Source organism: Sminthopsis crassicaudata, chromosome 2 (assembly GCF_048593235.1).
Source record: "Sminthopsis crassicaudata isolate SCR6 chromosome 2, ASM4859323v1, whole genome shotgun sequence".
Lineage (NCBI taxonomy): Eukaryota > Metazoa > Chordata > Mammalia > Dasyuromorphia > Dasyuridae > Sminthopsis > Sminthopsis crassicaudata.
This window is the reverse complement of record NC_133618.1, coordinates 391,659,779-391,675,032: the sequence shown is the minus strand read 5'-3', so window position 1 is coordinate 391,675,032 and position 15,254 is coordinate 391,659,779. Positions and strand designations below refer to the sequence as shown.

General features: G+C 36.9%; 1 protein-coding gene across 2 annotated transcripts in view; it reads right to left on the bottom strand.

Annotated features, from left to right (window-relative positions):
• Positions 1 to 15,254, bottom strand: part of ARHGAP26 (Rho GTPase activating protein 26) — a 542,258-nt gene that overhangs the window by 20,046 nt on the left and 506,958 nt on the right. For both annotated transcript variants that reach the window (XM_074291699.1, XM_074291700.1), the window contains one exon: positions 1,070 to 1,180. In XM_074291699.1, coding sequence (XP_074147800.1) covers positions 1,070 to 1,180 — 111 coding nt within the window. The remainder of the gene's footprint in view (positions 1 to 1,069; positions 1,181 to 15,254) is intronic.

The following is a 15,254-nucleotide window of genomic DNA, read 5'->3' as shown; positions in this document are numbered from 1 at the left end:
GTAAGTAGTGCCTTCTCACTGAAGGGGTTGGGTGAAATGGATCATAAAACTTAAATCTGGAAGTCAAAAATGAAGGAAGAATGATCATCCTTAGGGAGAGAAAACAGCTCATTCTGCTTACCATGATGCACTACACATGAGCATGACAGGTGATGCTTAATGGAAGTGAAGCCATCCAGAAGACCAGCAGCATTAGGAGGGACATGTTAGCCTGTGACCCAATATATTTTGTTACTAGCTGTTCATTTAATGCTTTCTACAAGTGGTATCTATGGAAGTGGAACTGGTTTTGCACAATGCTACTTTCAAGTACTGAGAGCAAGTCTCAGATATGGCCAAATTCTCATTAATAACTTGTCAAGCTTTTATTATCCATTAATTTGCCCTAAGCCTTTCTTAAATCTACTTATGTCTCCTACATTAGATTATAAGCTCCTTAGGGGTAGTAGTGTAGTTTAATTTTCATTGATCTATATGTCAATACCCATAACCCTTAGTATGGATTGAAAAATAAACACTGCTTGATCCTAACAAAGGCTAGAGAAATAAAAAGAAGTGGAAGGTATGGTTCAAAGTTAAACCTGTTCTAAAAATAGTCATTATTATTATTAGCTATTAGAGATAGCTAATGACCAATAAGGGAACTTTACCTAGGAGATTCCATTTCAGAGCCCTGTCTTCAAATTTCACTATACCACAAATAGTACAGGGGAATTTACCCGAGAAATGACCCAATGGCTTAAGCTAATTGTCCCTTCAAGCTCGGGATTTTTGTCTTTCACAGTAGTACTATGGGAAAGAGGTCATATCCTACAAATTGTCATCCTCAAAAATTAGGAAAACTATGCAGACATCCCTTTATTAGGTTGACTGAAGGTTGAACATCTAATAATTTGTCCAGAAGCCTTCTGTGATCCTATTTATATTTTGGGGCTCATGGTAAGCAAGTCCAGGTTTGGGCTGCAGGGACCAAACCTATGCAGGAGCCAAAATAACAGTGAAAGCAGGACAAAGCAAATGAAAATATACAGCAATAGCAACATGAAATCAAACAAACCCTGCAACAGACCTGATGGGGGATGAGTCACTGGACGTAGATGAGGTGGGCATAGGGCTGGATGGCGCAGAGAACATGGGCCAGGACGGTGAGAGGGGTGAAGTTGGGCTTGGATTCGGGGGGCTGTAAAACATAACCAGAACACTTATCAACAACACACAGGGGAAAGAGAAACAGGATCTTGAGGCATTAATACAAGACTGAGAGGAGTGGGAAGAAGGGGAAGAAGTGTTGGGGGAGACAAGAAAGAACACTGAAATCTGGGAATAAGATGTCAGTACTGAATCTGCAAATTAAATTAATGGGCCTTTCCAAGTAATACCTGCTGTAATTCCTTGGAGGATAAACATATACCTTTGCCCTGTAGAGCAACTGCTTACCAGATTATAGGAGCTTCCTTTAATAAAGTCAGTTGTACTTTCTTCTGTTGAAGTACTACTCCCCACAATGGTTTTATGCCTTCCCATACCTATAATACATCAATGGTATCCTCTGACCTCATTTCAGGATACTTAATGTCCATGAACTCTTGGTCCCACTTGGTGGATCCCTCTCACCCTGACTTGCTTCTGAGTAGAAATGACTTTTCTCTGGGCCACAGTCCATGTTAGCCAGAAAACAATTTCCTGTTTACATTTTTACTAACTGGGCCTAGCATCCTGGGGCCATCGAATAGTATAAAAGCAGAAAGATAGAGATGATTTGAAACAGAGATGAACCGCCAACATGCTTCATATATAGGATCCTAATTAGAGATGGGAAACTATGAACTATTCTAGGGGTAGGAAATCAATCATACCTCCTTTACTTTCTTGGAATTTTGAACAATGTGGGAACCTCCAGATGGATGATGGAAGTGTAAGGAGTTTAATCAAGTTTGCTAAGTGTTGAGTGACCCTTGATGTGAGAGAAGAATAACACTGGCACCTGTTTGGGATTTCATGTTTTTTTTATCCATACAATGCTGTATCCTATTTTCATTATCATTGATAACCAGGATATATTAAATATTCTTCAAAAAGATAATCTTCCTGACAGGAAAAGATAATGCACAATGTTGGAGGGGATGTGGGAAAACTGGGACACTGATACATTGTTGGTGGAATTGTGAACCAATCCAGCCATTCTGGAGCATGATTTGGAACTATGTCCCAAAAGTTATCACACTGTGCATACCCTTTGATCCAGCAATGTTATTACTAGGCTTATATCCCAAATATATTTTAAAGAAGGGAAAGGGGCCTGTATATGCAAGAATGTTTGTGGCAGCCCTCTTTGTAGTGGCCAGAAAATGGAAACGGAGTGGATGCCCATCAGTTGGAGAATGGTTGGGTAAATTATGGTATATGAATGTTATGGAATATTATTGTTCTGTAAGAAATGACCAACAGGAGGAATACAGAGAGGCCTAGAGAGACTTATATGAACTGATGCTGAGTGAAGTGAGCAGGACCAGGAGATCATTATATACTTCAACAACAACACTATATGAGAATCAATTCTGATGCCCTCTTCAACAATGAGATGAACCAAATCAGTTACATTTGTCCAATAATGAAAAAAAAACAACTACATCCAGCGAAAGAACTCTGGGAAATGAGTGTGAACCACTACATAACATTTCCAATCCTATTTTTGTCTGCCTGCATTTTTAAAATTTCCTTCTCATGTTAATTTTACATTATTTCTAAGTCCAATTCTTTTTGTGAAGCAAAGTAACTGTATGGATACACACACACACACACATATCCATGTGTCGTATTTAACATGTACTTTAACATATTTGACATGTATTGGTCTACCTGCCATCTGGGGGTGGGGGGAAAGGAAGGGGAAAAATTGAATAAAAGGTTTTGCAATTGTCAATGCTGAAAAATTACCCATGCATATATCTTGTAAATAAAAAGCTGTAATAAAAAAAGATAATCTTCCATAAGGCAGTAACTACTAAGGAAATGCTGAGACTCATAAAGAACCAATGGATGGCTATTCTTTGTGGCTTAGGTGATTGTTTCATTGCATTGAATGTACCATCTAAAGGAAGATTTGTGACCATCTGGGCACCTAAGCATATTACTCCTGTGCCACAACTAAGCCCAATGGGGTTCATATTCATGGCATGAAAATGATGAAGCAGAATCAGATTCCCCTCATGGGGATGTTGAATGAAACAAACTATGGAAATGTAATTGGCACCTAGGATATATTATAAGATATTTAATATGTATGGGAATGCCTGCCATCTAGGGAAGGGGGTGGAGGGAAGGAGGGGAAAAATTTGTAACAGAAGGGAGTACAAGGGATAATGTTGTAAAAAAAAAAAATTACCTATGAATATGTACTGTCAAAGAAAAATGTTATAATTATAAAAATTAATTTAAAAAAATTTAAAAAAATGTAATTGGCTTTTGGATAAATTGAAAGTCTAAGATATGACCGCTGCCCACATCAGAAAGTCAAGTATTCTGTGCCCTTTGCCAAGACTACTTTTTAAAATTGATAATGTTATAACTCTGGTGCCTTCTTGAACAAGAGGCAAGTCTTTATTTCTCTGTTTTGTTTGGGAGATAACCCACCTAATTTGTAAGAGGAAAAAATAAATAAGAAACAAGGCAATTCTGGCATAGAGATTCCCCAAGACTCAATGTCTAGAGATTCCAATCCATATGAAAATTACCAATAATGAAGATTCTCTATTCAATCCCCTAGTGAATTGGCTTTCTGTATAAATTGCTTGGGGGAAGAAAAGACCGATTTCAAATGCTACTCACTTATCTTTTTAAATTACTGGGCTAACAAACATTTTTGAGCACCAGAATGCCAAGCATCCTGGGGAGTGGAAAAGAACAAAAGCCCTTGTCTCTAACTTCAATGAGCTTAGAATGTCAACTGAACAGACAATATCTAGTATATATAAAAAGATAATCATAATGCCAGCAAGATATATACTAAATATAATAAAGGGCAATATGTAATTGCCAAATGAGGGGTATCTACTGTCACTCTTATGCTTTACTTATTAATAACTTAATTTAAAAAAATTAACTGATTTTTAAATATTATTTCATTTCAAAATCTATTTCTTCCCTCACCTCTCCAGAGAATCATTCCCTGCAATAAATAAAGAAGAAAAAAGGGGAGGTTGAAAGGTAAGGAGAAAAAGTTCAGCAAAACTAACATCTCAATAATGGGAAAGAAAATCAGATCCTTTAAAAACAAAGAGTAGGTGCCTAACATATAAAGTGGCTCTCAATTGTCGCAAGGATACAATCTGTAAAGGGCTATCAAACTGTGCATACCCTTTGATCTAGCAGTATTTCTACTGAGTCTGTATCCCAAAGAGATCATTAAAAAAGGGAAAAGGACACATGTGCAAAAATGTTTGTGGCAGCCCTTTTTGTAGTGGCAAAAAATGGAAATTGAGTGGATGCCCATCATTTGGAGAATGGCTGAATAAATTGTGGTATATGAATGTTATGGAATATTATTGTTCTGTAAGAAATTATCAGCAGGCTGATTTCAAAAAGAAATGGAGGGACTTACATGAACTGATGCTAAGTGAAGTGAGTATAACCAAAAGAACATTGCATACAGCAACAAGAAGATTATGTGATGATCAACTCTGATGAACATGGCTCTTTTCAACAATGAAGTGATTCAGGTCAATTCCAATAGACTTGTGATGGAGAGAGTCGTCTACATCCAGAGAGAGGTCTGAATGCTGAATGTAGATCACAACATAGTATTTTCATTTTTTTGTTGTTTGCTTGCTTGTTTTTTTCTCATTTTCTTGTTGGTTTTTTTTTTTTTTTTGACCTGATTTTTCTTGTGAAGCAAGATAAATATGGAAATATGTTTAGAAGAATTGCACATGTTTAACTTAACCTATACTGAATTACTTTCTGTCTAGTGAAGAGGGGAAGGAGGAATGGAGAAAAATTTCGAACACAGAGTTTTACAAGAGTGAATATTGAAAAGTATCTTTGCATGTATTTTGAAAAATAAAAATCTATCTTTTTTTTAAAAAGGACAAAATCTGAACTATTCAGCCTGATATTTAACCTTTATTTACATCTATAATGTCAAGCTAAGCTCAACCTAATCCTTCTTTTTTAAAAGTTTTATCTTTTTTTTTTTTTAACACTAAAGTCATTTTCTTTTAACCCCTTACTTCAATGAACTATTCCTTGCAACCCCCTTTCTACCTCCCCTCAAAATTCAAGGCAGATCATTTATACCACATGACAAGAAGTAATCTAGCTGCCTCTTTATTTATGGGTCCTTTGTGGTCCTTTCTGAGTAATGTATTTGCATACTGAGATGCTTTTGGGAGATGTATTATCAAAGTTACAGATTTTTTTCTTTTGTTTTTGTTTATTTTCATAGATGGGTCTCTTTACATTCTTTAGCTTAGCAGCCTTTTTTCCCTACAGAAATAGATGACTGCAGAATATTTTTAAAACAACAATAAAACTTAGATGACCAAGACTTAATCTTTTCAACTTTGATACCTTCCCCTCACATCTAGTTTTAAGCTTTTCTTCTTACTTAGGACAACAAAGGATAATGAAACATAAAAGAGCTAAATGAAGAAAAACCAAGTTTTCAACCATGGAATCATTAAAGATAGATGTTTAGGAAGGCATGAAAGCTAATGAACATTATCAACAATCCTGCTGGGAGGTACTGCGGATGAGACAGATGACCCCTGGGTTCCTTCCAGAGTGTTAGGGAAAAATCTCTGTTCAAATTATGCTAGAATGAGCTCAATAGTACATAACTTTGGGTTTCTGCCAGCCACACCCACTTCAAGGCCAAACAACAAAACTTAAACTAAAAGATGGAAAGATTATTTATTGGTTGAGTTTGGCATTAAACATAAAGGCTTCTCAGACTGTCAAATTGAACAAATATCCCCATAAAAAGAGCTTCCCAGCCCCTACCATCAGAGATCTAGAACTGAAAGTTATCTCAGAAGCCATCAAAGTTACCCCATGTTTGCAGATGAAAAAATTAAGACCCAAGTAGTAAACTTATGGAGGGGAGTAACCCAGAGGGCTATGGATGATCACAACTAGGATCTGGACAAGATGGAATGAATTTTAATGGAGGAGAGGTTGAGTGGTAATAGCTGAGTAAGTATCTGAAAGTGGTACTGGGAAGGAAACTTACTACTGCTCTTATATGAAACATATGTCATGAGAGAAAGAGAAATCAGTTTTGGAGAGAGAGCCAAGAGATAAGTTGTCTTCAGGAAAAATCAAGAGACTGCCTAATTGATGAGGGGCATAGAAGATAAAGAGATTAGCTAAAATTCAATGGTCTTGTGAGAGCCTGTTATGTGGGAAAGTCATAAGATACTTATCTAGCTGTGTCCATCTTGTTGTTTTTCCCATTTGCTGTACTCTTCTTTGATTGAAGCTGTACATCTGTACTTTGCAAAGGATATGGATATAGCAAGAATAGAGTAGATGAAAGGAAGAATGGAAAAGATATGTAAAGACCTTCTAAAATCCTGCTCCAACAGGATCATCTTAATTAAAATACTTTTTAAAAGTATTCCTTTGTGGTGTTAAAGATTTCTAAGATCAATTCTCTGACTAAAAATTTTCAGCGGCTCCCTACCATCTACTGAATAAAGTTTAAATTCCTTTATGGGGCAATCAAGGTCTTCTATAACCAGATACCCCCCCTATCTTTTCTTTTAGAAAATAAAATATTTCTATCTTTTGTTACAAAAATTTCTACAAGCATTCCTATCTTCCTCCTTACCCCAGATTCCATTTTGCTCCTAGGAATTTAATTTATATCCTCCCAAGATACAATGAGTGGTCTTTTCTTTGCCACCAAAGCAAGGCCTCCCCTCTTGTCCCCATAATTTTTTTTTTAGTACTTCCCCTTTTGTCCTCACCCTCTCCTTTTGAGGCTCTTATCTTCACTTCCCCTCACTGCTAGCCTTTGAATTGTCCAAATACATACCAAACATTTATCTCTATCCCTTTATTCTCCTTTCCTCACTTTCATATACCTTCCTATTTTATTATGTAATCTTATAGAAAAAGGATTCACCTGTAGGAAGGGTGTTCCAAATATTGTACATAATGCCCCAAGTCCACTTCTCCATCCTTCCACCTCACTTTTTGTCTTCATCTCCTCGTGTACAGTTAGAAACAAGATTCCTATTATTCTCTCTGCTGTTATTCTGCTGCTGTTGATGTCTTTGGCTGCTGCCTGCATTGACCCTTTTTGCATTATGTTGTGTGGAGTATTCAAGAAGCAAATGATCCCTTCAGCTTGAGAGTTTTTTCTCCCCCCTTATAAAAATGTTTTACAATGCTTCTTTATTATTGAAAGTCCATCTTTTTTTCATTTATGCTGAGATTTACAGGGCCATCCATTGCTTTTCAGAACACATTATTCTATTCCCTCTTCATTTTCTGGTAGGTACAGAATATTTTTGTGTTATCCTCATTTCTCTTTTAAATAACTCAGGGAACATTGCATTGTAGTTCTGGTCTCCTCAATTCCATAAGGCCCTCTCTCATCAAAATTATTTCACTTTATTCTGCAGTGTTTATTCATAGATACTTGAACTTGTTTATTAGCTCAAAAGCAACATTTTCTGCTGTTAATGGTTTTGTTATTGTTTATCTGCTTTTGTTTAAGATCTCTAAATTTTCTTTTTTTTAGAGATTTTTGGTAATTTCAATCCATCCATTACCCCATTTCTCCTACCATTCACTTTCTGACTCCCTCCCCTCAGATGGTGGTTTTCCTGGGGGCTGGCTCTCAAAACATCTCAACCTTCTCTTATGCTGGGCAATTCACAATTCAGCAGCCTAGGTCTCAGCTTCAAGTGACAAGGAGAACAGAGAGCTAGTCTAGTGAGAGCTAGGCTCTTCCCTAAGATTTATTACAGGGTTGCACTCTACATATCCTTTCCTTCTGTTCCTCTATTCTTCTGAAGCAATTTTCTGCAGGAGCAAAGGTTGCCGCCATGGCACTGTTTACCATGAGCTCAGCACATGGCCTACAACATTCTCAAGTATACTCCGAAGCAGATTAAAATGTAACTGGGAAATATTTAACAAAAATAAAGTACAATAAAGCGTTGATATATTTTAAAGTCAATATGTAGTCCCCAGGAATCCTTATGTACCCAATTTTTATTTGTTTAGCACACTTTCTATCTTCCTTTAGCACAGAGTGCTCTGAAAACAGTAAGTATACAAATCTAGGTTTGCTGTTTAAGAAAAGCAGATAATGGGAAAGCCAGAAAAACTGAAGAAGGTGTAGAAACTACATAGAGAAACTGGATGCTCACTTTAGAGACAGGGAAAAGGTTTTATAGGTAATCTTAACTATGCTATAAACTACATGTTTAAAGGAGCTAAATTTTCTAATAGACACAAGCAAGGCTCCCTCTCTCCTTAGAGTTACCCTGGTTGCCTTTTAGTTTGAAAACTAAGCAGATGGATGTGGCTCTCTTCAACAATGAGAGGATTTAAACCAATTCCAATTGTTCAGTGATGAAGAGAGCCATCTACACCCAGAGAGAACCATGGGAACAGACTGTGGAACATAACATAGCATTCTCACTCTTCCTAATGTTGTTTGCTTGCATTTTATTTTGCTTCGCTTCGCTTCTCTCTCTCTCTCTCTCTCTGTCTCTCTCTTTCTCTCTATTGGTTTGGTTTGATTTTGATTTTTCTTGTGCAGCACAATAATTGTATAAATATGTATGCATATATTGGATTTAACATATATTTCTACCATGTTTAACATATATTGGATTACTTGCCATCTAGGGGAGGGCATGGGGGAAGGGAGGGGAGAAATAGGAACATAAGGTTTTGCAAAGTCTAATGTTGAAGAATTGTCCACGCATATGTTTTGAAAAATAAAAAGCTCTAATAAAAATATATATAATCTTTTGAAAATGAAAACTAATTAGAGTGATATGAGGGACAGTGGAACAAATTTATAGGTTGCCAAGGAATTCTTAAAGTAGTAAAAGATTCAAAAAGTATTAAAAACTGCATATGGGGGGGGGGAAGGAGGACCTTCTGGTCTTTACAATTTATAATCCTGTCACAAAATCATGTTGCAATGAGAAGAAACCAAAAAATGAATAGTAAGGATGTCCTACTATTCTTGGGACACTTGAAGGGGGAACTGGTGGTACTTTCTGAGAGGGATGAATTTTGGCTTCGAAACCTCAATCCCCATGAGTCAGTCACGGATTTCTTTTAAATGGACCAGAGCTAGGAGAGTTGTTGCATTCAAAAACAAAAACAAACCAGTTCTTTGTGTAAAAGATGCGTGGGGAAAGTGGTGGTAGTAATGATAAGGGTGCTAGTTTTCAAGGACCAGGGAAGCAAAGACAGCCTTTTAGTTGTAAGGTATGGGATGCAGAGAACAACAGATTGGAATCATGTGGCTTGAGTTTTAACCTACGTTGTTAGTTTAGGACCACTTACTTACTATGTTACCTTGAAATTGCTTGGTCTCTCTAAGGCTCAATTTTCCATCTGTAAGATAGGTAGACCACAACTCAACATATGGTCATAAGATTGTCAGAAGGAGCAAACACTTTGTGACTAGGAAGACATGTGTGGCATTTTTGTTGTCATGGTATTTGTAAAGATGTCTAAGCACATATACAAAATAAATAAATAAATGAATGAATAAATGAATGAATGAATGAATGAATGAATGAATAAATTCCTGCTCTAAACCTCCAGTATGCTACTATGATTTTACATTAATGGTATTGTCTTTTATAGATGATCTTTTTTCATTTTGTTAGCATAATTATAGTTGTTCTAGATTTCTTTGTATTCTTTATGTTCATCATCTTAAATACATAATAACATTCTATAATTTCTTTAACTATGTCTCTATTGCTGGACATTTAGAGTGTCTTATTATTAGTATTCTTAAGTCAGCTCTCAGATAAAATTCTCAAGCAACTGATCTATGCTACATGAATATGAACAAGAAATCTATGATTTAGAAATCACTGTAGAAATCACTGATCTGTGCTGTATGAAAATGAACCAGATGGAGTCTGTTTTTATTCAGTGTTGTATATGATTCAAAGTCAACATGGTGGTTACAACATAGTCAACTCAGTACCTTTTGCACAACTATTCTTTTGCCTTTTTGATTGTCCTAAAAGCATTGCTATGACTGTTGTCATTCTCCTAACTCAATAAACTCCATTGAATTCTTATTGCTGATGGGAACAAATATAACCTGCTCTCTTTAGCTTTTAGAGGCCATTAGACATTGGTTCCAACCTACCTGTCTAGCCTCATTATACATCATTCCCCTTTCCGCATCCTACAATTTAATCAACCCCATCTTTTTTTGCTGTTCAAACTGCTTATTTCTTGTTTCTATGCTTCGGCAGTAGCTGTACCCAATACCTGTGGTACCTGCATTCTCCTCCACTCCATTTCACAGAATCCATTATTTTCTTCATGACTCAACTCAGGCAGTGATTTCTATCTAAAGCTCTTCCTCATCCCTCTAGTGTTATCCTTCGACAAACTATTTTGTATTTATTTTTTATCTTTTTACATACAATTTGTTTCCTCCTGATAGAATGTAAGCCTGAGGGTAAGTGACCATTCCATTTCTAACCCAAGCACACTGCCTAGCACATAGGAGATAATTAAAAATGCTCATGGAGTGCCTGGCAATCAATGTGCAAAGAGCAATAGAATTGGAATAAATGTGCCTAAATATGAACTCCAGCTCTACCACTTGGTCTTCAAAGTAAATGGTTAAATAAATGTATGTATATATGTATGTACTTATGCACAGATGTGTCTGCTTATGTATGCATGTATGTACATATATTCAATAGTCATATATGTATCTATATATGCTATTATGTATATATATATATTATATATATATATATATATGTGTTATATTTGCTTATGTATAAAAAACACATACGTGGTTTTCCAAAAGCCTCAAAACAGTTTTAAACTATGAAACTTTAAACTACACATGTATGCTTATACACATAGCATTTGTAAACTTAAAAAGGAAGGGATATGGGGGAGGGTGCAGGAGAATGGAGGAATAGAGAAGAAGGGGCAGGACCCTGAGGGATGGGAGGGTACAACACTGCACTAAGCTGTATGGACGAACCCCAAGCACCAGAAATACTCATTCCCTTCCCCTTCCTCTCCTTCCTCCTCCCTGCTCCCCCTACCTCCACATTATCATTATGATGAATTCCCACCCATCTGGTCACTGAGGTAAAAGAATAAACACTTCAGCTATCCATTTCTTTCAAACATGCAGAGAATCAGAGAACCATTCCTATAAAGCAATAGTTCCTTCCTTTCTCTGGAGCAAAGGATGCCATAGGGGACTCCTTTATTGTTAAAGGATGCTGGATAAACTAGACCATCCTTTAACTCTGTGGCTCTGTTGTCCTTTTTTTCATACTGTCTCCTTGCAGGGACTGTTTCCTGTTTGGATTCGGGCCGGGTAGGGTCAAGGGGTGTTGCAAAAAGAATTCCCTAAAACTCCAAATTGTCCACCCCTGAAAACAAAGGAATAATTAAAACAGAAGGGAAGGGCCTGGATGTTAGCTTTCCGCTTAACAGCAACTATGGGGAAAGGGAATTCCTTGAATAAGGAGCATAAAAATATTCTTCCATATCAAGAACTCTGATCAACAGAAGGTATTCTGTTTAAAATAGTGTCTAAAAATATTAAGTCAAACATCTGGTATAACACAATACTGATGTGTGTTTGATGACTGTAAAGAGCACCTAAGAAAGAGGTAAAGGCCCTTAGATATTTTAGTTTGGGTGAATGTCTGATTCCTCTCCCTTTCATTTGTATGTTTAAGTCTAATCTAAATATATAGGACATTTAAAAAAAATTAACTACTAATTACCATCTAAAATGTCACTTAAATGATTCTTTCTTTGGTGACTCTATATATACAAAATCCACCTCCTCCCTCCTCTGCCCACCAAAGCTCACTGCTACCAAAGAACACTCTCTTGATAGGTTTCAGGGCAAGTGAAGTCCCCTCCTCCACTTTTTTCATTTGGTTCAGCAGAACACATGGGCTCTATTGGAAAAACCTTTTCAAATGATTTTCCAGGGAAGTCATCCTTTCCACTGGAAAACAGATTTAACATCTGTGAATGAAAACAACCTAGAGTGAAAAATTTTTTATATTGAACCATATGCCTTCCTGCCTTATACTATAAAAAGAGTGAAAGAAAATCAACTACAGTGAAATTTTATTAATTCTTATCCTCTAAATTCAGAGTTAGGATTAATTAGCTCTGGGCTACACAGAAATTTTTGTCTGCAACCATCTATGTGAAAAGTATTTACTTAAACAGCATGGTCCTATGGAAAGAGTGTGTTGAAAGGTATAGACCACAACTCCAACTTAGGTGCTTTCTGACTTAAGCAGAACATTTGAATATTAGAGTCTTTTATATGTAAAATGGGTACCTGTATTACTTCCTTGAAAAGATTCTTTTTAGCAAAGCTCTTTGTAGACATTAAAATAAATGTGAATTATTATAAATGTCTAAAGGGTGATTGTGAGAAAGGAACTTAACAAATTTCAAAATGCTACATAAATATAAACTTTTAAACAAATTCCTAGTGCAAACAAGATTTCCAGGGAGAACTATTTGACATAGCCTGGAGAAAGAGCACACCACTATAGAAAATATTTTGCATGCAAAATACTAATTCTAAACATGTCTGTAAGTTTAAAATCCCCATGGAACTTCTCATTGGTCATGGTTGTTAGCAATTAGTTTGTTACTAGTTGACGGCATGAATGAGATTGCATAGCTCTTTAAAAATTTCTCCTCTGAGCTACACAACAGTCCAGTAAAGCAGGTATTATTAGCATCAACCCCATTTTGCAAATTAGCAAACTGAGATTCAGGGGCATGTAATCAGTGAATCAATGTTAGAAGTCATTCTTTTTCTCCTTTCCTACCTCCTTCACTCCCCTTTCTTTTTTGCTTTTCTCCCTCCCATCAATAATTTTTTTATTCTTTTTTCTTTCTCTTATCTCTCTTTTTCTTTCTATCTATCCATCTCTTTGTTCTTATTGTCTTCACCATTAGAATGTAAGCTTTTTGAAGATAGAGATTTTTCATTGCTGGCATCTCTCTCCATGATTAGCATAGAACCTGGCACAAAGTAGGCATTTATTAAATGTTTGCTTATTGGGTAATTTTATCCACTTTCCCTCTCTAAACTGTACTTACTTTAAAATAGGAGGAATAATTCCTTCAATTAAGACTACTCACTAATCCAAAACATTCTTATTCTTAATAGGTCGAAGAGTTAGTTTTTAAAGTATACTTTCTTCTATCTAAAACCTCAGTGACCTCATCTCTAAAATGAGAGGGTTGGATTGAATGATCTTTTAGGAATTTCCCCAGCACCCCTGTTCATAATTTTAAAAGTCAAAAGGTCAGTACATATAACCTGATTTAGAAGATGCCTACAAGCCACAAAATAAGTAAATGAATGATGAATGAATGAATAACTTCTAGGATCAAAGAAAAAGGAGAAATGAAGGAAGAAAAAAATAAACAGCCTACTGAAAACTGACATTAGTTCTGTTACCTGAGGAAGGCAGCCATTGCTGAGTCAGAACAGCTGGTATCTCCTTTCTAAATGGCCATCACTGAAATGTTGCCATGACAGGGCTAAAAATAAGTCACTTGCCTGGAATACGTGATGATGCTAGACAAGCCTAAAAATTGGTGGTTTCATTCATTTGCTCTTTTGTGGTAGGTAAGGGAAGAGAGAAGGTAAGTTGGTAACATGCTCCCTGGGCATATTTTCAGTGCACATGTGCACGGTTCATTCAAAGGAGCCTTCATGGCCTTTTGCCTTTACTCTTGGGATTTTTTGATCATTTTTCTTCCTCTTCCCTTTACAAGTCCAGCAGACTTTCCAGTATCTGCTTCTTAGAGGTCTATACTTATTTCAAAAGATACTTTCTCTGATTTCCTTTATTTGAAAGAGAATTCCTCCAAGAACTCTAAATTCCTTTAGCAACCTGTTTGTGCCACTTGCTCTAACATAAGTCTGTTCAATTCTTTGGTTATCTCTGAACAAGTTTAATCTCCTCTATTAAAATGTACACTCTTTGAAGGCACACAAGATATCCATATCTGTTGATATTCTCCAATTTCTAATACGTAGCAGAGGCTAAATTAAGTATTAGTTGAATGAATAAACAATTTGGAGTAATAGAGGATGATGATCTCTATTACACTGTAGGCTCTTTGAGAGTTTATATGAGCCTTACTTCTATTTAAAACACAGTAGAAGCTCATTAAGTTGTTGCATGAGGGGACTTCCGGCCAAGATGGCAGCGTGGAGGCAGGCAGCTGCTTGAGCTCCATGTTTTCTCTCAGGACTTACTTCATGACAAGCCTTGGAATTAATGCTTGACCGGAAAAGAAACCCACAAATAATCACCAACAGAAGCCATCCTTGAAATTCACCAGAGAAGGTCTGTGTTTGCTCGGGGGAGGATCGAAAAGACTGGGTGCAGACTGAGGGCAGGCAAGCCAGAGGGATACAGGCAGCTCACACAGCTCAGACCAGAGGGGGAGGGGTACAATCTCTGCTGTTTCTGCAAAAAGGCTTTTGCCCCAGTGTGGATATTCCGTCTTGGCAGCAAGCCAGGAGCAGCAGAGAGGGTGTAAACACAGGAAGTGAAGAATAAAACCCCGGCAAGCCAGCATCTCTCAGGACCGGCCACCCCCAACCCCCACCTGGAGTGACTCCGAGTTCTCAGAGCCTCAGAGCACAGACCCAGTGCAGCCATCGCTGTCCTGTTAGTGGCTCTCTGCTGCCCTACCCCTCAGTCTGTAGAGGAAGCCCATTAACACTACCCAGCCCCATCCCCCCAAAACAGACCAATTGTTTCTCTTGTCAATTTGTTTTCTTCCATTCACTCTGACAAAATGAACAAAAAATTAAAAATGGCTCTTACCATTGACAGCTTATGTATGGAGAGAGAGCAGACTTCAAATACTGAGGAGAGTAAAAACAGAGGAATCCCCTAAGGGGGATATAATCTGCTCCTCAATACAAAAGAATCTCATAGAGGAAATCAAAAAGGCTCTCACAAGAGAGCTAGAAGAGGAATGGGAAAAAGAAAGGG